This window comes from Mustela nigripes, chromosome 1, assembly GCF_022355385.1.
Source record: "Mustela nigripes isolate SB6536 chromosome 1, MUSNIG.SB6536, whole genome shotgun sequence".
NCBI classification, from domain to species: Eukaryota; Metazoa; Chordata; class Mammalia; order Carnivora; family Mustelidae; genus Mustela; species Mustela nigripes.
The window spans coordinates 213,310,510-213,336,134 of NC_081557.1; the positions used below are offsets into that span (position 1 = coordinate 213,310,510).

The 25,625-nt window shown below is 34.0% G+C and overlaps 1 protein-coding gene across 6 annotated transcripts in view; it reads left to right on the forward strand.

The window, feature by feature from the left end:
- Positions 1-25,625, forward strand: part of CPEB2 (cytoplasmic polyadenylation element binding protein 2) — a 71,475-nt gene that overhangs the window by 3,012 nt on the left and 42,838 nt on the right. For 3 of the 6 annotated variants that reach the window (XM_059381132.1, XM_059381140.1, XM_059381161.1), the window contains exons 2-4: positions 1,886-2,167; positions 2,986-3,075; positions 11,149-11,239. In XM_059381132.1, the coding sequence (XP_059237115.1) occupies positions 1,886-2,167; positions 2,986-3,075; positions 11,149-11,239 (463 nt within the window). Of the gene's footprint in view, positions 1-1,885; positions 2,168-2,985; positions 3,076-11,148; positions 11,240-21,617; positions 21,708-25,625 lie in introns of those variants that run through there. The other 3 variants (XM_059381149.1, XM_059381159.1, XM_059381162.1) reach the window with 2 other exon arrangements.

Sequence of the window (25,625 nt, forward strand, 5' to 3'; positions counted from 1 at the left end):
TCTGATTCAAGCTCTTGTTTTGTTATCTTCTCAATACAATGTTTGAATGACCGCTGGGCTGGTTAATGGACACTGAAAGAGTATTTTGTTGTTCTTTTTTGATCGAGTCAGCATTTATGGTAGTGATTAGTGTGTTTAAGGTCATTTTCGTGATTAAGGTTTGAGAGAGGAGCAAAATTGGACCTTCACCAGTGCCTGCTTACTCCTATAACTTTTTCCATTGTGACCAGTTAAAGTTTTCAAAGGCTAACCTTTTAAAAGGTGAATACTATCTAACCAAAGTAACAGTTAAGAGTTTATTTAAATCAACCGGAGTAACAGTTAACAGTTTTTATTTTAAATCACTGGTGCCTCCCCGAGAAACGAGAACGTGGCCTATGAGGATTAAAAATACGGAATTTTGAAATAATATTCCACTTTCCTGTGATTTCCATAATCTCGAGCAGTTAGTTATGTTTTGTGTGTCAGGGTCTTCATCCACAGAAAATTATTTATAGGTAGTTTCATATTCTTAGAGCCATGATATGGAACATTAGAAGACAGTATACCATGATTCATATTTAACTATAATCTGCTTTTTGTCAAAAGATGGTTTTTACAGTGAAGTTTAAGAGGTCACACAGCTGTCATACGGAATTTTAGATCACTGGAAGAGAACTTGATCACTGTATCAATAAGGAAAGTAAGGCCCCTCAGGAATAAAGTGATTTGTTCATGGTCCCTGAGCTATACCTTTGAACTATATGGAGGGGGCAGTGTATATTCATGATTGTATTGGCATTTTTTAAATAGGTACTATAGATCAAGTTCTTTTTTTTTTTTTATCTTATAAGAAGGAAGTTTCATTTTAAGAATACTTCTACGAGCTTATTTACTTACAGCAACTGGATAGTCCATAATTCCTTTAGCTAAATGTTAGCTATAAGCTTATTGATAACGTAATTGCTAGAAAATAATACTTTTCAAAAACTTACAGTAATTACCTCTTGGTGGGTTCTCAGCTTTTTTTTTGTCATAGGTTCTAGTTTGGAGTATAAATTACTTTTGAAAATGAATGAACCAAATGGAGATTTGTGTTAAGATCTCTACCAGAATAATCAAAGCATATAGTTTATCTTTAGTATATCTTTACTTTATCTTTAGTTATCTCAGTGGATCCACCTATGGGTGACATCCAATAATTGCTCAACTGTTCATGGATAATTAAGTTAAAAAACAATAAAAACACTTTAAAAGAAAGTACATTAAAGTTGGAATAAAATACATTGAAAGTTAAATAAACAATATAAGGAAGACGTATTTTCTATACTGTCCCTATACTAAAAGGCGTTTTTAGTTCATGCAAGAGAACACCACCAAATGTTACCATTATCTACTGTCGCAGTGGTGCAGTTTGTTTTGGAATCATAAAGTTTAAATATTTTACTTTTGTCATTACTCATACCTTTATTAATTAAGGACCATATTTTTGGTTGTATACCTAGCAGAATATGGTTGTTTTGAGATCACAATGTAGGTTATATCTTTAGGAATCTTCAAAGTTAATTTCAATTTTCAAGTATTTTTTTTTTCTTCTTACATATATGATTCTGAAAGGGAAGAAAAGTAATTGCATGGTTCTATTTTAATAATTGTCATGAAATATCTGCTTGGTTCATTATAATTTAAAGTGGGCTAGAGAATGAAAACTCAACTCGCATTAAATGAATGTGTTTTTATATAGCAAGATCTCAAACCTACTACTTTTATAACCTGTTAAGATAGATTCTGTTGCCTTTAGAGATTTTATTTTAAGATTATATATATTCTTAGTGTGGGCCTAAATTTGAGTTTGAATTATAAACTCTTTAAATGCCTGTAATTTAAACAGATGTGTTTTTCTCAGCCTCTTCTGAAACAATCTCCTTGGAGCAACCATCAGAGCAGTGGCTGGGGCACTGGAAGTATGTCCTGGGGAGCAATGCATGGCAGAGATCATCGTAGAACTGGAAACATGGGAATTCCAGGAACTATGAATCAGATATCTCCATTGAAGAAACCATTTTCTGGTAATGTCATAGCACCACCGAAATTTACTCGCTCTACTCCATCACTGACTCCAAAATCTTGGATTGAAGATAATGTGTTCAGAACAGACAACAATAGTAATACACTCTTACCCTTACAGGTAAGAATGGTATGTAAATGGTCTTATTTCTAATGTTTATCATTCAAAGTAAGAAATTGGGTGTGGTGGTGGTGGTGGTGGTGGTAGTGTGGTAAAAGTAACAGATTAAAACATTAAAAAGCTTTTATTTTTAAGCATATAATTTAATTGCCAAAGGATAAAGAATTTATGTAGAGAAAATTGAGACTAAAAAAATTCTCTAAACATACAGTAGAAAAGAAGCTTCATAAAATCTAGAAAAACCTGCTGTATTTCTTAAATATATGTTGAAGCTTTTAATTGGCAGCTCAAGAATGCCTTAATTTATTTATCTTTAATAGGCCACCAAAATGAATTTCTTCTCCAGGATAGCTAAACTAAAATGTTAAGTAATTGTGCATAGATTTGACTGTCATCAGGTGTGTGTGTGTGTGTGTGTGTGTGTGTGTGTATATATATATGTTAGAATATGCTTAGTACAGCTGGGATTATGGCAAAATAATATTAGGGCTTTTTACATCAACTTAAAATTTGTCCTCCCTGGTTCAGTGACTTTTTTTTTTCTAAATGTGGCCTAATAGTTATGATGATTAGACTTTTTTTTTTTCAGATCTTTTAATGTTTTACAGATATTCTAGCTAATAAAGGTCCCTATAATTATTTAAAATGAGGTTTTTGTCCCCCCAAGACTTTTAAAGGACTAAAGATACAAGATAGAAGGAACTTGATTGTTTTTTGTTTTCTTTCTTACTTTTTTTTTTTTTTTTTTTTTTTTTTTTGTGGGTGGGTGTGGGGAAGAGAACTGCTTATTTCTGATGAAAACTTCTATGCTATTGAAGGTGAGATCTAGTTTGCAGTTACCAGCTTGGGGCTCAGATTCACTCCAAGATAGTTGGTGCACTGCAGCCGGAACATCCAGAATAGACCAGGTAGGCTGCACAGTGTATATTTTTCAGGATTATGACTAGGAGTTTAGTGTTTATATTATGAGTAAGATTTATTATTTACTTTCCAGTTATACCTTTTTAAGCATATGTCAAAGAACATTAAAGCAATTTATTTTTAAAAGGTCACTTATTTAATATAAAATGCTTCATTTTCAAATTTATAAGTAATTCATAACTATTTTATATTTCCAAAACAGAATTTGTTTTTGGAAAAAGGAATTATATACCCAAGAGCACCGACTTTAAACATCAGTCAAACTTAACAGATTTTATCTTTCAGAATTATTTTCAGTTGGGGACAAAAATCATATATTCAATTTTACATTTCATCAATGTTTTACAGAATTTTTTAGTAAATTTTTGTCACAAAATCTACATTTGTCTTGAGGTATATTTCTAAAGAGGTCCTGGCTTCAATTTTTTTATCTTTAAGAAAAACTTCATGAATAATATTTTTTTATTCTAAAATTTGTTACTACTGTTGTATACTTATCTTCTTCCAAATAATGTTTCCTATAGAAAAACCCTAAATCAAAAAGCTAGGAATCGGTCTTAAATTTCCTTCAAGCCCTTTGTGGTTACAAAATGCTATCTCTTTTCCTGCAGACTAAATTTGAATTCATACTGGGTACCGGTGATGAGAATTATTACAGGACAAGTAGAAAACTCAGTCCTACATGAGGATTCTTTACTGCAGAGCTGAAGCTTGAATGAGCATAGGATTGACATTGTGGGAGCCCACTGAATGGAGCTATGTTATCTTTAGCTAAGGCTCTTCCTTAGTTAATTTATCAACATGAGATGATTTTACAAGTAAGGACTCTATAAATAGATTAATAATATGTTTGTCAATAGCTTTCAAACCTGGAGCATTAGCATTAACTTCAGTAATCTGTTATTAGCAGTTATTTTAGACAAGTCCTAATTTTTTACCAAAATGGTCCTACCAGGATTGCCACATAGAAATAAGTAGTTATCTCATGTAATTTGTGACTTACTGTTTTATTAATAATTTAAGTTAGCTATCCATCTATTTCTATGCTCTTCTTTACTCTGGCCTAGTTAGGCCATATTAGTGACATTTTTATGGTAGCACTTTTATATTGTTCAAATTGAATACGTAAATGTCTAGGAGATGGTATTTTAGAAGAGGAAAATTATGATAATCATTTTGAAGGTGGCAAGGGATGTGTTTTTAGAGAGGAAAAGACAATTGTTTGAAGAGCATGGGCAAGAAAGAAGCAAGAGGACACATATGAGGGATATTTAACTATGGAGAAGAGAGAAGACAGATTAGCTGTCATAAGGGGACAATGGAGAGGGGTCATACGTTGAGAAATGTGGTTATTGAGATGGTTTCAGTTAGTGGAGGGCTAGAGAGTAGATAGAGGTGATAATGAAAGGGAAATCAGCCCCTGGGCTGCTATAAGATGAGGGTCTCTAGCGCTCCTACTTAGATTTCAATCAAAGCCACTCTGTTCTTACCTGTTTTAGGTAAATTTTATATAAAAGGATTTAGGTGTTTAACAGTAATTTTTTTTTTTTTTTTTTTTTTTTTTTTTTTTTTTTTTTTTTTTGGCTAACTGCTGAGATATTGGCATTCCCTTTGGTCCCTTGCACCAAAGGTGTGATTTGATGAAGTTGAAGAGCATGGTGAATAAAAAGATAGTGGGAAGTGAACTGAACTAGAGGAAAGAGGTCTGAAACCTGAACCTTCTTCCCTTTTCTCAGTCCTTACGACATCTGAGGATACAGTTTATGGGCTTTCATGTCTTTGGGTCATAGTTTCCTTATCTATAAAAGGAGAACCTTGAACTAGATCATGAAAGGTCTTTCTAGCCAGCTTTTATACTTTCTCTGATCTATTTTGGCCATTTCTTTTCCTCCCTGTGCACACCTTCCCCACCCCCCCCCCATACACACAAACTTTATTTTTAGAATACAAAGGTTCTGGTTTATTGGGGAGAAAGGGAGGGAATTGGATTGAGGCAGTCAAGGGATAGTGTATGACCTCCCAAATGGTCTTAAAATCACTGTGTTTCTTTCTTTTGAGGACCTTAAGGGTACCTACAATACAAAATTTGTTTTGTATTTCTATCTTTCTATAAAAGGTTGAGGTATTTGAAGTTGAGGTTCTTAAAAATACAGCAACAGCTACAAACTTCAATTGGTGTCTCAAACCACTCGATAGTTCCTCACTATTTGGCAAAGTTAAAATTATCTGGGGCAATATTTTCATTCTGACTTTTTTTTTCATTATATAGAACATTTTAATATTAACATATCTCAGTTAACAAATACATTATTTTAAAACATTTAACTTTTTATTTCTTCTAGTTTCAAATTGATTAGGCATAAAAAATATATTAAATTCTAGAACTGGAATCTTAGTTCCTATACTTGGATACTTGAGGCCTTACCTATACCCAAGAACTGGACATGTAGTTAACATTCAGCAAATAGGAAAGAAATAGTTTTGCAGATTGGTTTTACTCAGTTACATGTAAAATTTTTAGGGTTGATTTGGAAAAGCTCCAAATTCAAAACTTTTAAAAACAAAAGTAATTCAAGGTAGTTTAAAGTCACATTTCTGACTTTAAAATGAATTTTTAGGTATTTATGTTAATTTCTTTAAGACTAGGAGTACTTTTCTTTAAAATGCTGGTAGGTAGTTACCCCTGCAAGAAGTCATACTCCAGTATATGAATTCTAATTGCCTTAAAATTGAATTTTCAATTAGATATTGGGATTCTAATATATTCATTAATACTTGAATATTTTAAATCAAAAAATAAATATACTGGTAGCTAAGATTATTACTTACAGGTTTATGTATGGTACATCAGTTTTCTGTAAACAAAGCAACAAAATGCCTTTAAAGGTGTAATATAGCTGTGAAGCCTTATAAGATGGATGTTGGCCTGTCCTCTAGCTAAGGGATTATCAATATATTCAATTGTAGATTTTTGTTCCTGTGGAAGTTCTTGAGCATGTCACATAAACTACCTAGAATTAATTGATGATATATCCCACCAGTCTTTGATATATAGACTGTTATATGAGAACATGATAGATGATAATAATGAGGGTCTCTCAGAAAAATACGGGTCTCAGAAAAATACATTATTTGGTGCCTTTATTCACTTTACACAAAAAACAATATATAGTAGCAGACCAAATCTAATTTTTCATTTAATAGAGCACTCCTTAAATTGTGGTTCTTAAATGAGATGTACCTCAAGGGGCATTGGTAGCCAACAAACTGTTAAACACTTACTGAAAATGAGAAAGAATGGGTTCTTTTGTACCTGCTTAGGTAATGGATGCTTTTTAAGTTTTGTATCCTGCATTCAGTTCTTTAACTGTACTTGATACATTCTTATACCACATATTTTCTACTTGCCTTTCCATTTAATCCTGTGGATACTAGTATAGCTTTAGGTATTTCAGGCCTTTAAAAAAATTTTTTTTAATTTTTGTTCAGAGTCACTGTCATAGCACTTTGTCAAGGTTCAGATTAATAAAGGAAGTTTCAAAAAAAATGTGTGTTTGTTATGTATATGGTAGTGTTTTAATTATCCTGGGGACATATTTAGAGAAATTCTGTTCTTTGCCTTTGAGAAGGTGCAAGTCCATTCGAATGAAGAAAGGGTGTCTGTGTGGAACCAGAGACTGGTAAGAGGGAGTAGGAGACTGAAGACATTGTGCAGTAAGACAGTAGCATGTCATCTGCTGCTAATTCAGTAGAGTTCAGTAGCAGTGTGTCATCAAGAATGTAAAATCAGTATTTACTGAAGATTGAGGACAATACAGTGAGTTTGTACAACTTTGTTATTTTAAAGCAAAAATTGGAAAACTCAACACAAAACTGCAACAAAAGCTGATCTTTCTAGTTAGAAGTATATTTGTTAAAGCATCTGATACATCTTTAAATATGATTTAGGGTATAGGGTTTTCCTATAATCCATCTCCCTTTTCTTTAGGTGGATATTTCATTTTCAAGAGGAAAATGTTCTGTTTGATCACTCCTTTTGAAATGAGACAGGGTTTTGAATATATCAAAGTAAAGATATAACATCCCATTGAAAAGTCCTATTTTAATTAAGCTCAAATTCTTTTTATTGTACTAATTTTAATATTCTTGACCTCTTTATTTTTTAGCATGTCTAATCTTTTTTTAAGTTCCTTCTTTAGGATTACTTTGTTCTTTCTGCATTTTCAGTCTTTCAGGGACTGTATTGTTGCTTCTCTAAGTCTTTATGGCAAATGTCTGGGTTTATGAGAGTAATAAAATATTATAATAGATTGTAGTTTTCCCAAAAATGTTTTCTTCAATTTTGCCTGCTCACTGCTGTGGGATTCTGTAATCTCAGTTTCTGAAAACCCATTTAAGTTGATTCTTTGCCAGATAATTTTCATATTTTAAATAGATTGGGGTAAACTACCTCACAGAGATTCTTACTTTTGTGAAACAACTTGGCTGTTTTCAAATAGTCATGTAGTAATAGATATAAGTTACATTGCAAAGATTTTCCATATGTGTGCTAATCAGTTTGGTGTACTTATGTTTACCTTAAAATAGTTACAGGATTTACATTTAGTTTTTAAACCAGTGGCAGTTTGTGTGAAGACAAATTTTTCTAATAGCCTTGTTTTGTAATCAGATTTGCTTTGTTGTTGTTTTTTTCCCAGAAGTTATGTTCTAATCCCCATACTTTATTCAGTGGAATTATCTATACCTTTTGAAAATGAGCCTATAGGGTTTCATTAAATCTAGAAAGTGATTTTGAATTGTCATGCACTGTTTGCCTGCTTAAGGCTATTTTGTGTTCAGTGCTTTAAAAATCATGTGGGATGTAGCTGATGCTCCCCAAGTATAAATAAGCTTATAGTTTTATAATAGCTTAATGTTATTTTCTTTGCTAAAGCAGGAGTGCGATTCATGATGAGAGTCTTGAAATGCAAGGGAAAATAAGGGGCCTTAGGAAGTGGGCATCACACTCCTTATGAGTTGGATGTAGACATTAAAGCTAAAGCTATATATACATGCAGATTTTTTGAATAACCACTGTGTCTTGGTTACCTAGTGGTCACCAATATTTATTGAATAGTTTGCTTATATATTTCCCTTCTTAGCTTAAATATTGCTTTAAATATGGAGTTACTTCATTAATTTTACTTTAAATTTTGCTCTAAAGCAAGATCACACTACTTGAATGGAATTAGTGTGTGAACAGAAAAAAAAAAAGGCGTGAGAAACATAACATCATTTGTTATGTTACGTTATGTTAAGTATAATGGTAATACTTACCATTAATTAAGTTCATAGGTCCACTGTGATGGGGTATAGTCTGATTCCATTCAAAAAACAGCAGCCTGAGAAGACACCCCTGAACCATACATGTTTTCTTTGCAAGAATTTAAGGTAAATAGAATATAAAGTATTTCTAATATATCTTAGAACCTGTAGTACCTGAGGGTTTTTTTAGTTAATTATATATATAATTTTTATCATGATAGCTTACATTTTTTAATCATATTTTAAATATGTTTTAATATATCTTGCCTTAGTTTTGTCAGTTAACATCTAAGTACCTATTCCATGGAGAATTCTAAGACATAATGATCCTAAACTGTCTTTGCCCTCACAGAGCTCAACTTCAATTTGCAAAGTTTTTATAGTAGAGATAAAGTACTACTCATTCAATAAACATTTGAGAGCTAGCTATATTCCATGATTAGAAGGTCCCTACTTCTAATTAACTTAGTTTAGTTGGTAAGTCAGGAAAATCAACAAATTAGTTACGAACATAATATAGTGGAAGCACTGAAATGGAAATATTTGAATTACTAAAATTTTATGTCATTTTTGCCCAAGGGCCATGCTGTCTTCTCTTCTTTATTTCATTTATTACATAGTACTTTGAGTCTTTTGCTTTTCTGTATTTTTTTTTAAGATTTTATTTGTTTATATGTCATATAGAGAGAAGCGAGAGCAAGCACAGGCAGACAGAGTGGCAGGCAGAGGGAGAAGCAGACTCCCTGCCAAGCAAGGAGCCCGATGTGGGACTCGATCCCAGGATGCTTGGATCATGACCTGAGCTGAAGGCAGCCGCTTAACCAACTGAGCCACCCAGGCGTCCCTGCTTTTCTGTATTTTTAAGGTGGAATTTAGGCATTGTCTAGTCTGAAACAGTTTTTTTTTTTTTTTTCTTTTCGAAAAGATGGAACAGAGCCTATAAAGATTTAGTAGCTTACTCAAGATCAAGAGGCTCTGCACTTCTTAAAGTATTATCGCTGGACTAGATATCTTAAGTATCACCTGGGAACCTATTGTAAATACAGATTTTCAGGGGCTACTCTCAACCTGCTGAATTTCAGACTCTGAACAGAGTCCCAGAAATCTGGGTTCCAGCGATCTGTGTGTTTTGCAACCCTTCCAGATGATTCTGAAGCATGTTCAAGTGAGAGAACCATATTCTAGTTCAGTGATTCTCTGTGCCTCCCCCACCAAGCAAAGTCATTGTTAGTGATGTAAAAATAAAGTAAGGAGTACCAATACAGCTGTATGGTGATAAAGCTGGAGTAAGAGCAACTGGTCTAGCAGTCTACCATTTTAGTATTACTTTGCACACTTCTAAATTCCAACAACAATTTGTTTAGTCTACAACACTGATTCTGGCCCCCTGGCTTTAAATGCTCACAGCCCTGATTCATTTACTCTGCTTGATGGAGCAAATAAATCAACATATTTTCAGGAAAAACTTTTTATGTTTTTCTTTAGCTTCCTTAAAAGACTGACTCTGAATCGTCTCTGGATTATGGACTCCTATAGAAAACTGATGAAGCCCTTTTCTTCAGGGGAAAAAAAATGTGCACACACCCATACAGAATATTATATATAATCTCAGAGATTTCATGGTTATTCTTGAAGTTCACAGACTGGGGCTAAGAAGTGCCTAATTATGATTTCTGTAGAGACCATTTTCCCCCATTTTTCTTACTCTTCCATTTTCTTTTTAAGTATCAAACATTTTTTGAGAGTTAGAAATGGCCTGCCCTTCCTCTCTTTCATGTACAAACACTTGTACAAACACCAACACACATTTAAGTGGGTGGGAGTCATCACTGACATTTTGATGATTTAAGGGGCCTGGGCCAGAGCTTGCTGTGGTAGTTCCCCATGTATATTTGTTCAAGTACATTGAGGATGTCTTGGGCAGAAAAACAGTATAAATTAATAGGCATTAAAGAATCAGATTCCTTCTGGTAAGTAGATTGACAGATTTAACATACAGCAAACAAGACCTCCATCTACAAAAAGACTTTGTTCTGGAACTTGAGGTAGGAAACTTGTTGAGATGAGACTACTTTCCACTCTCTTCCCTCCATCCCTGCCTTCTTTGCAGGGTGTGGAGGAAAAGAAGATTTAGAAATGCAGAGACCAATATGTGAGGACTTCAGGGAGCAAGATTTGGATATAAGTATTCAAGGTGTTAGTCTTTGTTCTGATAGTAGTTCATGCTTTTGATATTAACTGTATGGGATGTTTATGTATTATTGTGAAATTCTGACTAGTCAAGTAATGTACACTGTTTGATAGATATTTAAAGTATGGTGCCATTATGGGATTAATTCCTTTCCCCTGAAATATTTATTTTTTAAATGCTGGTGTCTTCCTAGATATATGAGAAAAGCTTAGAAGTTAAATAACAACTAAAAATGCTTTGTGTATAACATTTCGGCAATCTTTATAAGTTGAGGTAACAATAGAATATATTTTACTCTATTAATGCTTCCAGTGAAATAAGATTACTCTTGATGTGTGTTTTTTTGAGATGAATATAGTAAATGGAATATTCTCCAATACAAGAGATAGAATAACTCATGGGATCCTTAGTTATTGGTATTATCTTGGAATGTAAGTGATTAGTAATAGTATATTAATCAGATGTCTTATTTTATGTAAGGAGGTTTAGATGGTATATTTATCACCAGTTTTTAAAATAGCTTTATACATCATATTGAGTCTTTTTTTTTTTTTTTCTCTTCTAGGATCGAAGTAGAATGTATGACAGTTTGAACATGCACTCTTTGGAGAATTCCCTTATTGATATTATGAGAGCAGAACATGATCCTCTTAAGGGTAGGTGACTTTTTTTTATTTCTTATATCATGCACTGAATTGTGTTTATCTCACCTTTGTTTATATGTTTTTAGCACTAAGTAGCACCTATGTCATCTATAAGATTCTATTATGTCTGTTAATAAAAACCTTTGTGAAATGTCCTACTTTTTCCTTTGTAGCTTATTTAGATTTATGCTGATTTATGCAGAGAGAAATGTAAGCCTGTGTCTCCTGACTTGTTATCTAAGAAAAAGCCACTATTTAGAGATATTTTGCAGTTTTCTGGAGGATCTAAGTGTTTGGTATAGTCACTTTTCTAGAACTCTATCAAATATAGAAATTTTTTAAAAATCCTTATAATACTTGAATTTACAATTTGCAGTGATTCCAACCTGTAATTGCTCTGAGTTAACTTCATTTCTCCATTTTTCTTCTACTGTCATAGGGCTTTAAAGTGGGATCTTTTGTAGTAGCTTCTCTGAGGGTTTCATAAAACTTGAGGCAGATTAGGAAAAAGAATCAGCTCCACCGATCTTACAGTATTAGTCTTATTGTTAACTGTATCTGACAATATTTCATTAACATACATGTTTTCATTTGTATATTGCATGTTACTAATTATTTTATATTTCTTTGTATAATATATCCGTTGCCTTTTATATTCATGGTAAAAATCTGGCAAACTGTGCACTTACTTGGGTGATAAGAGATTGCTGCATAATAAATTATCCCAAAATTTAGCAGCTTAAAATAACAACAAACATTTATTACTTTCACACAGTTCTGTGGGTCAGGAACTCAGGAGCAGCCTAACTGGTTGGTTCTGGCTCAGCATCTCTCAGTGAATCAAAACCATAGGCTACTTGGTAATTTTTTCCACATTTTTAGTTCTATAAAGCCAAGTAAGAATTCCTTGAAAGATTTAGCCTAAAATTATAGAACTTAAGTGTTGGCAGCAAGGTGGTATCTTCTTCTTCTTTTTTTTTTTTTTTAAGATTTTATTTATTTGACAGAGATTGCAAGTAGACAGAGAGGTAGGCAGAAAGAGAGAGAGAGAGAGGGAGAGAGAGGAGGAAGCAGGCTCCCTGCTGAGCAGAGAGCACAATGTGGGGCTCTATCCCAAATCCTGGGATCTTGACCCAAGCCGAAGGCAGAGGCTTTACCCACTGAGCCACCCAGGCGCGCCAAAGCAAGGTGGTTTCTCAAGGCTGTGTTGGTAATACTGATCAGATATCTAAACATTTTGTTGTGTTTCTGGATTTTGTTTATAAAGCCATTTCCTGTCTTTTGTAATTCCTTTATTTTTAAGGAGCTTGAAAAGCTCAAGAGGTTAGTGATTGTTAACAGTGTTTGGCAATGGTAATTCTCCCAAACTAATAAAGACTATTATACTTTGGGTTTTTGTGGGGATCTGGGGGGCTTCTAATCAAAACCCAATCCAAATTTTTTAGTATCTGTATACTGAAGTCTTGTTCTCTTTCACTGTTGCTCTGACAGTTCTAGTTAGATCCTCTGTTTAATAATAGAATCCAGCAGTTTATGATTACAAAGAAGTTTATCTATTTATTTCTTTGGCCTATCTAGAAAGAAAACTCTTAGAAATTCTTCTACAAGATAAAGTCATTATTAACTGTTACCAATGAATAATGAAACATTTCTCATTGTTGTTTCTCCTAGTCCTTTAAAAAGGTCTTTTGAAGATGTTAAGAGAAAACATTCTCTGCTGGAGAATTATCTCAGGTTTTCTTTTTTTCTAAAGTCTGTGTTATAATAAAACTGGAGAGAAACCTAGAAGACTTTGAAAAGAAAATGGCAGCAGCCTAAGGCTAAGAGGAATTTAATAATTAAAAAAAAAAATCTCAAATGTATTCAGAACTCTTTTGTTAGGAAAATTATCTTTGGCCATGGGAAGGGAGAAAATGTGGTCAGTACCACCTTTTGGAATTATGGTAACAAATCTGTTTCTTTCTTTCTTTTTTTAAAATTTAATTTAATTTAATTTATTTATTTGACAGACAGAGATCAAAAGTAGGCATATAGGCCAGAGAGAGAGGAAGGGAAGCAGGCTCCCTCCTGAGCACAGAGTCGAAGCAGGGGCTCAATCCCAGGACCCTGGCAGCATGACCCTACCTGAAATCAGAGGCTTTAACCCAATGAGCCACCGAGGCGCCCCCAAATCTCTGTTTCTAATTGCAGTATCTTACGTTCCACACTTATTATGGGAGGGAATTAAAAGAGAAAAAAAAATTAAAAATTGAGGCATCTTCTCTACATAGAAATAGAAATAAGACTTCTGCATATTGCCATCATAAACTTATTTAAACTGATCCTGAAACCCAAGTGCTGCTACGTATTTTTCTTTATTAGTACAGACTTCACTGCCTTCTAGGATATCCTATTGTATATCTTCCTCCTCATATTCTGATCATTGCCTATTTTCTTTGGGAGGGACCTCAGTAAACTCTGCTTAAAGCGAGGTTGTGACAAAACAGAAGCAGCCAATCTCTGAACTTTCTGCTTTTCTCCATTCCTCATCTTCAGGACAGCACTTCAGCCTCTGTCCCATCTCTTCTGTCTCATCTTTCATTCTTTTCAGAAAATTCTGTCTTCTGTTTAATGCAAGAAAAGTCCTTTTCTTTTCTTTTCTTTTTTTCAGAAAGAAAAAAGGAATGAGTCTTATTTTATCCTTTTTAAATGTTTTCAGAGAGTCTGCCATTTGCTTTGTCTTCCTTATGGGACCTAAGGGAAAGGAAAAAGGGAGTTTAGGGTAAATTTTTTAAATTTCTTCTTTCCCTTTCTATTAATGATAAAAGTTTCTAGAAAATTTTCATATAGAATATTTTCCACAGGAACTTAAATGCTGAGAGTTTATATTGTTATGTATTATGTATAATTTGTATAACAAGTTACCCCTAACTTTAGCAGCTTAAAACAACAGTAAACATTTATTATATCACATGATTTCTGTAGGTTAGAATTTGGGAGTTAAATTAGTTGCTTGGTTCTGGCTGAGCATCTTCTGAGTTAGCAGTCATGTGGAGCCTTGAATGGGGCTGGGAGTTCCTTTTCCAGGGTGGCTCACTCATGTGGCTGGCAAATTAACCCAGGCCATTGGCAGGAGAACTCAGTTGCTCACCATGTGGACCCTTCCATGGGACTTCTGGAGTGTCCTCACAGTGTATTTGCTGGATCCCCCAGAGCAAAGGTAAAGCTCAAAGTGAATGTCCCAATGTCTTCTATGACCTAGCTTCAGAAGTTTCATACCATGATTTCCATGACATCCTAATAGCTACATAGGCCATCCCTGCTCAACTGGGGAGGGTTCTGCTACTCCAGAGATGTGAATACTGGGAGGCAAGTATCAGTCATTGAGGCCAACATGGAGGCTGGCTTCCACAGAGATGAAAGGCAGAAACTATAAATTTGCATTGGAAAAAACTACTCAAGGTAAGATTTAGTGTCAGCTGAAAGGAAGCAGCTCTCTGGAATCCCAAGGAAGTCTGGCAAGTTACTGGCCTGAGAATTGACTGATAGAACTAACAAAGGGTCCTCCCAACCACACTGCAGCCCCAAATACTTCTCTAAAGCTTGTTTCCATTTTCCCACCCTCAAGTGATTTTTACAGGTCAGTAGGGAAACCTCCATTGTTTGATGTTAAGGTTTTGTGGTTTAACATAGCAGGTAGGAAGGGTCTTATGTCATTGTGGCTCTACAGGTGTGAAGAGACAGCAGACAAAGATGGGAGTTCTGGATGCACTTCTTCCACTAAGTGTGTTCACTTTTATACCAGGCAGGGTCCAAGACCTTGGCGCTGTAATTGTGTAAGACATACATAGAATCTGTTCTTGTGGGATTTATAGCCTGCTAGGGAAAGAGGGACCTTATCATATGTATAATATACATACATACATGTAATATACTTATATAATATCTATATACATAAAATCCATGCTTCTAACCACAGAGTGTTAGAAATGCTGTGGAGTGAGATGATAAGGTGCTTGGGGAGGTAATATGTAAGGGGAGGGGAGTATTTAATTTATCTGTGGAGTAAAGTAAGCTAAGACCTGAAGCTTGAACAGCCAGCACAAAGATGAAAAAATATTGGGGAAAGTGTCAACTAGACAGAGGGGCCAGGGATCATGGAAGAGCTTGTCACTTTGGAGGAACTGAAAGCAGACAAGTCCTGGCATAGCTTGAGGGCTGCCCAATGCTGATGGGATGTAACTGCTCAGCCAGCCTTAGGGAACACGTGCCTTCTTTTGCTCCAGATCAGGAACACTAACACACCAGTCTATGATCAGTTTTATTCATTTTGCAGTGGTTTCTTGCCATTAACATCCGGTTTTCTGATGACTGTCTTCATTCTTGGCAAATATTTTTCCTTTCAAAGGAAGAACAAATATGTATTCTTTTATGGTTAAAGTAAATCATGCTTTGTGATATTGCAGTTTTGTATTTGAATACCTATGTTAGATGATCTGTGATCTTTTTATGTATGTGTGGGTCAGTTCATTGTGCTTTAAGCAAAAGAACAAGACAGTGATTATTGTTAAACTCTCTTCCCTCCCTGCCCTCAGCAATTTGCAAAAAGGTCTTACTGTGTAAGCATTTTTACCAAAAACTGCATACCCCCCAAAAGTGTAAGAGTAAACAAAAAAATTTAATTTCAACTAAAAAAAAAAAAATTGAAAACTGTAGAAATACCGTGATGTAAGAGTTCTTAGAAAGATCTGTTTTAGCAAGTCACAGTGACTTTACCAATGTTCCCTGAACAATCTAAAGGAATTCAGGTAAATGGATTGAATATGATCTTATGCCAATACATGTTTAAAAGTGGATGCCTTTAAAACTTTTTGTTTACTATGTATTTTTGTGTGGTCAGCATCATATTTTATTACTTGACTGCTAAACTTTTGTTTTCCAAGACTCCTGAAGTAGAATCTCTGCTATTTTAAGGAAGATAACTTCTGAGAAAATAAGGAATTACTTCTGTATTAGGCAATAAGTGGTTGCCGTAGTATCAAATAAATTCTTGCCTCTTTTCTTCTATTGTTCATTTCCCTCTGATTTTCTTCAGCTGGCCTTAATGTAAATTTGAAGTACAAAGTCACAGAGTAACTTGTATATATTTCTAAAAGTCTGCGGTGTGAGAATTTACATTTTAGAACTTAACTTTGAAGCGGGGCAAAGATTCTGAAACTCTAAGAGCATATTTATTAGGCAGGTTTCAGGACCCTACTCCAAGAGAGACTGTGCACTCCACGTTGTATAAATAGCACACTTGGAGAAACTCTGGAATAGGGGAACAAGATCAGAGAGATCAATGACTATGAAAAGTTGTAAAAGCTTTAATGATATTAAAATACAACAAAGCAAAATAAAACTTATACTAGTAGTATATATGCCCAAGCAGTTATATCTGTTCTCTTAAGTTCCTCATACACTGACCTCACTGATCCTCTGGTAGAGAGAGGAATGCATCTCTCAGAAATAAAATCTAATTTTATTTTTTGTCAGCCCACTTGTGTTTCCTGTAGTCAGAATTTTCATAAGTGCTAGAAAGTATAAATGAAAATCATGTATAACAAAATATCTTCAAAAAAAGGCAAGGGATTACTGTATGTCCTTTCAGTCTTTAAAGAAAATCTTTCCTTTTATTCTAAAAAGGAGTCAAATTTACATATTCTTTCCCCCGTGCTTTTTAGTTTTCCTGTAGACCACAGATCTTTGATAAATAAGAAAAAAGTCATTAACAACTTTGAAATAAATCATTTATATAGAAACTGTGTACATTTTGTTAAATTATTTTGACTTTAAGATGATCACTATTGTCATATGCCTGATAATCATAATATTTTATCATCCAGCTACTCAGGATTTAATTCATCTTATGGAAAGTATAATTTTCAAGATTTTATCTTTGTAGTCAGTGAGAATGCCTGCAGATTGAGAAGGAAATTGTGAAAATGTGTTTGTAAAAGTTCTTGTTTTAGAAAACTTACTTGAAGTATGGCATCCTGAAAAGAGAGTTTTAAGTTTTATTTATATTTCTTCTCAGGTAGTTGCAACAGTAGGTAATTAGCAACAATATTATTTTTATATAATTAGCAACAGTATTATTAAATTTGAAAACATAGTTGAGTTGTTATTTCTTCCAGGCAGTTTTGACTATTTAAACAATTTTAGTTACAACAACCTGCAGTTTTGTTTTGTTTTGTTTTGTTTTTAAACTAAAACCCATCAGAAACCACAGTGCATTTTTCTAAAAATTAGAGTCATTTATTCAGAGCATATACGGGTTTACTAAAAGCATGTTTTTACCACAAATCTTCATTAGGACTTTATTATGGGCTTATAACTTTACTTTTGAATTGGAAACAATACAAGAAATATATTTTATATAGAATTTGTCATGATAAAAGTGAGTACTTGAGATAATTGGGCTTATGGATTTTAATTGCTTATAGTATTTGAAGGGCATCTGAGACTCTCTAGCGAAGGTTTTCCCTCCAGAGTATAGGACTTTATCTTTTTTAAATGTTCGCTTTCTTATTACAAAAAAGTAACACATGTTCGTTAAAGAAAATCTGGGAAAACTGGAAAAAAATTTTTTTTCAATCATCAGTTATTTCCACAAACTAAAATAACCATGTTTGATAATTTGGTATATAATTTTTCTACTCTTTTTGTTTTCTACATATAAACTTAAACTACTTGCAATAATCAAATCCTTATCAGTCCTCAAACCTGGTTAATTTTTTTAAAAATTGGTTTAAAAAATACAAGTACCTAGGTTAAAAAGTCAAGTAGTACCATAAGGCTTATATAACGAAAAATAGAAGTCATTGTCTTTTCTCTATTTGCTACAGATTCCCATTCCTTAGAGGTGGCTACTTTCAACTTTTTTTAATGGATGCTTCCTGTAATTATTCGTAATTAATATGCTTAGGTTTATAAAAATCTACAACTTAGGTATTATTTGTTGACTCTGTACTTTGGCTTACCTATCCCCCAACACTTGACCTGCTCCGTCCTCTCAAAATGATTATGGACCATTTTGGTTTAAATTAGGAGGTATATTGGGATGACAGTGCAAATACTCATAGATGAACCTCATATGTTTTGATCATAATGTAACTTTTTCCCCCTTATATCTTTCTCCTGGAATTAATAATTGTCTCTTTTGGTTTGATTGCTTTGTTATGAAAGTACTTGTCACTAATTCATCCCAAAATTTATCAATAGAACCTTGAAGCTTCTTTCAATATATCTGAAAGCCTCAAATAATCTTAGATTGATTTTATTTTCTTAATTTTCCTGCCATTGAAGGCATCCATCTTGCAGCCTTTCATAACTGTCACTGTGGGACTTCATAACATTAGGAGTTCCTTTTTCCTCTGGAATCGCTGTCATGATCTCCATAGCCTTTTTTTAATGCTCTATACTTTTGTTTTATTGGGCCTTTTTTACAGTATTCCTTCTGGTGGGACATACATTTTATATCTCTTATCTATAAAAATATGTTTATTGTACTGTGTAAGACGATAGGCTGATGTGGAGCTATATATTGGTAATTGAGTGAGAATATTGAAAATGTGACCTCATTGTCTTTTATCTTACATGGTTACTATAAGTGTATTACCATTCTTAAGTATGACTGATTGCCTTATTTTGTGTTTTTAAATTTTTTGTCTTTCTTTCTGGAAGCTTTTAAGATATTTTCATGTCTGTAGTTCTGAAATTTCATAATAATGATATATGGATCATTCAGTGTGCAGGGGAGGGAGACTGCCTGCCTGCCTGCCTGCTTTTCTTTCTTCCTTCCTTCCATTTTTTTATTTCCTTCACTGCACATCCATTGGGTCTTTTTTTTTTTTTTTAAGATTTTTTTTTTTTTTTTTTTTAATTTGAGAGTAAGAGCAGGCACACAAGGCTGGGAGGGGCAGAGGACAAGTGAGAAGCAGCTCCCTGCTGAGCAGGAAGTCCATAGACCTGGGGCTCCATCCAGGACCCTAGGATCATGACTTGAGTGAAGGCAAATGCTTAACCCACTGAGCCACCAGGCACCCCTCATTGGGTCTTTTTATTTTCTTTTTAAATATTTTATTTATTTATTTGACAGAGAACTCACAAGGAGACAGAGAGGCAGGTGGGGGTGGAGGGGAAGCAGACTTCCTGCTTAGCAGAGAGCTGATGTGGGACTGGATCCCAGAACCCTGAGATCGTGACCTGAGCCAAAGGCAGAGGCTTAACCCACTGAGCCACCCAGGGACCCCAGTCTCTGGATCGTTTTAATTTGGAGATTCGTTTCTTTCAGTACTTGGACATTTTTGGTATTTTTGATAATTTCTTCCCTTGTATTTTTAGTATTTCTCTTTCAGGAATTACTGTTCCTGTAAACTTCCTATACTCCTCGGCTTTTCTGTTTCTCATTGTTTTATCTTTTGTTTTGCTTTTGAAGACATTTCCTCATTTATTATTCTTCAGCCCTTTTGTTGTTTTGCATTTCAAAACTTTTCTCTGAAGAACTTCTAAGACCCTCTTTAAAAAAATTCACAGAACTTTTCACAGAACTTTTCTCTGGTATGCTTGTCCTTGAACACTATATTGTAGTTTCTGAAGATTATTTTTCCATTTCCTTGTATTTATACTTCTGAGTTCCTCTTTTCTTTTTGTTTGGTTTTGTTCTTCTACTCCTGCTGGAGGTGTTCATCAGATATCTTATTATGATCCTTTCCTGTCTGTTCATTTTTAAAGATAAGACACAAAAATGTTGATTGGAAGCTCTGTGTATGTAGCTGGGGTTTATAAACTAGTAAGCATTGCTATAAGCCAACAAAGTAATACTGTCACCAAGTCTGTATTTAGGTCTTTTCTTTGGGTTCAGGACATGAACACTGGATATATGTCTTCCATTCTTCTGCCTAGGAGTTAGAGACCTGATTTCTAGCTGCCTTAGGAAAGCCGAAGAGGGGGTCTGTGCATTTCTCTGATTCTCTACTGCACATCTACTGTCAGTGAGAACTAGAGCTTCTTATTTCTGAATCTTTCCAGCTATCTGTTACAGTAAACAGCTTGTTTCTGGGTAGTTTTCCCATATTCACACCAATTGAGGTTTCAGTGTTGTCAGTGATTTCTGGTTTACAAAGGCAGGTGACCACTCAACCATTCATGTTCACAGTTTCCAAAAATTTATTGACAATTCTTCTGTGATCCTGTCTCATTTTTTTTGTCCTGATGAAGTGATGCCTCTTTAAAACTTCTGTACTATCATTTTAGGGGCTTCAGAAAGAAACAAAGATGCACACATGCATTCAGACCACCATGTTCTTTTGGAAATCTCTATAATCCCTAGTCTACCTTTTCTTTAGTGAAGCCTCCCTAACCCTCTATAATCATTAGTGGATTACTCTGTAAAAGATTGTTAATCATACTCCTTTTTAAATGGAGTACCTTGCTCATACTTGATTCATTCGCTTTTTTTCAGTGTACATATCTCTCACATGATACTGTGTCATGGGAGCCATGAACACCTCTGTTTTTTCTGTATCTTGAATCAGCATTAATTATAGTGCCAAAAAAATAGAAAGGGCCAAATAAATTATTGGTTGAATGATTAAACATTTTTCTATAGTAGTTCTTACTCTTCATCAGTATTTATTTAGGACTTTTTAAAAAAGTATTTATATGCATTTAAAGTAGTTTGTGTAACCATTCCCCTACAATTGGAAATTTAGGTATTTCAAATTTTTAAATAAAAATCAGTGAGCTTTTTCTGTTTTTATTTCCAAAAATATACTTCATATGTTTGTTTTTGATGCTCTAGAGACATATATTGCCAACTTTAAGTTTAAGTTTTACATAAAACTTTAAGTTTTATGCCATTTTATACTGCCACTGGCAATGCTTGATTGCCCATTTGTTATTCTTAATATTATTCTCATTTATGAAAATGTCACAATTTAAAGTTTTGCAACCATTAGTTAGTTCAACTTGATTTTAATATTAATTACATATATCTTAATTGTTTTATTATAATAACTTTATGGTGATACATTATCTTAGCACATGATTAATAATTTAAGTTTAGGCTTTTGTTATTGTCAATCTTTTGCGGTTATACTTTACTTGAAACAAGTTTTTGATACTTGGTATTCCTTAGTGTTTTTAAGTATGTTTTCTAGTATTGATTCAATAAAAGTTTTAAAAGTTGTAAATAATTCAGTAAAAAAAATTTATGTTGGGACCCTGCTTTAAGAGTTAACTAGATTAATTTTCCTGAAAACTCGCTTAGATTGGTGGCTTTTATTAAGGAATGATTCTTTTGCTCTCTTGGGATCTGGTACTTTGGATCTAAGGGTCTTTTCTGCATTTGTATGATCTTATTCTTAGGCTTTTATGAGGCATGCATTGAGATTTGGGAATGAGGTCAGGAATGACTGTCCTGCCCCTTGGATCTGAACAGAGATTGGAGTTATTCAAGGTTGGTAATGACCACATTCTAAGTGGATTTTACCAGACTTCTGTGAACCATTTTCTTTCTAACTAGATTTGGAAATACAGGTAAAATGTAGAAAATGAAGAAATATTAGAAGAGATGACTAAACTAGCGGAAATAGTGTTATATTTAAAGCATGTAAGAAGGAAATATTTGATATTTTCATTTGTATAACTTGTTCATGTGTATAATAAACACACACATATACACACGTAATGTAAAACATGATGCATATCACATATTGAATACTTGATACATGCCAAACATTGGCCTGAGGATTCTATATGTAGGTATTAATATATGTCATTCTTTTGTGGTTATACTTTAAATATGTACATCAGCTAAGATGTACATATTTACTCTTATTTTACAGTTGGGTGACTCTGGTGGCTTACTAACAATAATTGTCCAAGTTTCAGTGCTACTAAATGGTTGGACTCTTGAGTTTGTGCTTTAACCTTTGTACTATACTGCCTCTCATTATTTGGTTTAATATTAATTCTACCTTAGTATCTTTATGATTCTAATATGTAATTTAATTTTTTTGTTGTTAAAAGGAGTTGGCAGAATGCGTGACATTGTTCTTTAGTAATTTTATCACCACTGATGAGGAATGAGTTGGCATCATTAACTGTGAATATTGGAACTTTGGAGGTCATGTTTTAGATGTATTCTTTAAAGAAAATTATTTGTGGAGAAGGGAGAAGTCTATCTTGATGGAGCAAAAAGCAAGACTTATCTTTCTCCCTCTCCTCATTCTTAAGGAGTTTAGAAAAATAAACTAATAAAAACTTAATTGTATAATTTTTCCATTTATTGAGAGAACATCCTTCCATGCCCCACCTACAAACACATACTTAGTACTAAGCTTTTGACTGAGCTCATGGGTTACATAATACAATGAGATATTTCATTCAACCATTTAACAAATACTTAAGGGCCTGTTATGTACTAGACTTTGTTTTAGATGTTAGAGATACAGTAGAGAATAAAAAAGAAGTCCTCTCTTTATGGATCTTCAGTTTTAATGAAGGATGGAGACAAAAAGAGCCAGTGCTACGAAGAAAAAAAATATAGTGTCAAGGGATAGCAAAAGAAGCTGCTATTTTAAAATGTTCTCTGACGGCATCTTTTAAAACACCTGAATGAAGGGAGAGGTACAGCTTTCATCATATCTGGGCAAATGCATTTTAAGTAGAAGAGGAAATAGATCCTGGAATGGGAATATGCCTGGCAAGTTTGAGTAATAGCTGAGAGGCCAGTGTGGTTAGAATAGTAGAGGATGAGGGGCCAGCATGGGAGTATTCTGAGCAATAGAAGTACATGAACTCATTTAGATTTTAAAGGTATCATAGGGTCTGCTGAATGGAGACTAGACTGTCAGGTTATTCTAGTACTCTGTGAAGAGATAAGAATGATGTGGGCTTGGGAAACCAAGTAGGAGCTGATGAAGAGCAGTAAAATCCAGGTCTGTGTTTATAATAGAGCAGTCAGGATTTGTTGATGGATTTGTACACAGATTACATAGAATGAAGTGTAGAGGTAACCCAGGGTTTGGGGGTGAGCATCCATATGGAAGGAAGACAGTGCTCTATGCTACTCTGGAAAAGTATGGGGTGAAAGGTTGCAGTTGGAGATATAATTGTGGGAGTCATCTGCTTAGATAATGATGTATGAAGCTTTGGTAGTATATAACATCACTAAGGGAGGCGGTGTGGAAAGCGAAGTCCCATTAGTGAATACTGGCCCTTGGTGTTTAAAAGTTGAGGAGGAAGACAGCAAAGAGGATTTCAGGAGTAGCTAATGAGAACAAACCAAGAGTATATGGTACCTGGAAAGGGAAATACGATGCTTTAGCAAATAGGGTACTAGAGCTCGCTTGTTACTGGGCTTTCAACTTGAGCCTACATAAACATTAAGAGATGTTAAGAAGTGATTGCTTCATTTTATCCTTTCTAATTCACATTTCTCCAGTTGTGAAAGTATGTTTAAATCCTAAGAGAAGTGGTGTATTATTTTATCATCTCTATTTTCTAAGTTTTTTAATTGAGAGTAGGTAGGTAATTTTGAGAAGGAACTTAAATATATATGAAATAGTCTTTAATGCTGGCTTAAGTTACTGCATGTCTTTAAATAATGCTTTGCTTTACGTTTTAGTAATGGTAATTCATCTATATAAGTGATAAATTGGATGCAGTTGTCATATTTCTGTATTTTTTTGTTGCTTGAATATACATTTTAAATGGCCAACATGAATTTCCTCTCATTTATATATTATACAGATAATTAAAACCATAGTAGACTAACAAGACAAATTTTAAGATAGCATAGGTCCTGTAGTTACTCACTGACACCTAAGAATAAATATATATTTTCCAAAAGTATCTATTTTTAAGTTTCATAGTATCAATGTGAAAGAAGTACTAAGAGTAGGATATATCCATTAATTAATAGATATATTAAAACCATCATGAAACTATTATATCATATTTTCACAATAATAAATAATAACTTGGTTATCTAAAATTCAGTTTGCATAAATTTAGACTAGAGGGCTTTATTTGGAAGGGTAGGTTCTTCTGGGACAACAGAAAGCACATAAGTAGCTTAAACAAGATAGTCTCTTTCTCTTACAAAAATATAACACCCATAGAAGTAGCGTGATGTTCTTGCATCTAAGCACCTGTCTTTGTGTTCTGCTGTCCTTACCACCCAGCTGCAGCTTCATAATGAGTACTGCTGATTCAGGTTAGCCATCATATCTGCATCCCAGCAGGCAGAAAAAAAGGGGAAAGGGAAGGGAGGATCTTCCCTTTTAGGGATACTTCCTAAAAACAGTATACACCAGTTTTGTTTTACATCCCATTGGCTAGGTCTTACTCTCATGGCATGCTTTAACTACAAGGGAGTCTGAAAAATGTAGTTTTTTAACTTTGGGCATCCCTGAGCCTCGGTAGAATTTGGGGTTCCTATTATTGACATGTACAGCAGTTAGTGTACAACTGGCAGTCTCTGTTCCACAGGGCTTTTAGATAATAGGGAGAAACTGGTTTTACAGCAATGTGATTTTTTTTCTGTGTTAAAGGATAAGTTATCATACACTACATAGTCACTCTCTGAATACTTTTAATGCATTTAGGATAACAATTTGCCCTATGACCAACCATACATACTTTCCTCTGTATTATTTTATCAACTAGGAAGTCATTACAAGATCGTGATTAGGAGCATGGAGCCACTCTGTCCAGGGGTCATGTCTTACCAGCGCTGTGTGCCAACCGTGTAACCTTGAGCGAATTTTGTAACCTTTTATGTCATAGAAGATAATAGTACCTAATTCACACGATTGCTGTAAGGGTTAAATAATTGGTTGTAAAGAACTTAGAAAAGCTCTTAGCGCAGAGTAAGCTCTCAAATTTTAGTTATTTCTATAAATTATCATGTTCTTAGTGATAGTAATTTTAGTACTGTCCCAGGTAAAATGAACTGTAAAAGTTACAAGATACACTGATATTTTGCTATGGTAGAGGAAAAGGGATTGGATAATTGAAAAGTGAATCTGAGTTTGCTTATTTCGTTTTGGAGTATTTGATTAGTTATATTGAAAGATTTTCTTATTTGGAGAACTATATTTTGGAACATATATACAAATATACATCCTGCAAAAAGGTATCTACCTTGTGAATTTTATACATAAGGTATGCCTTTTAAGTCCATTCAGTGCCAGGAAGTCAAAAGGCTATAAGCAATGAAAATGCCTTCTTACTTGTATCTTGGGATAGGTAAAGCAAGCACTCTACCTGATGGAGGATAAATACATGGCAGTTGAAAGTTGAGTGTCTTTTGAATCAGAGCCAAGCTTAAGGCTTTGCTTAGTTTACTTCTCTAGAAGGTCTTGCCTTG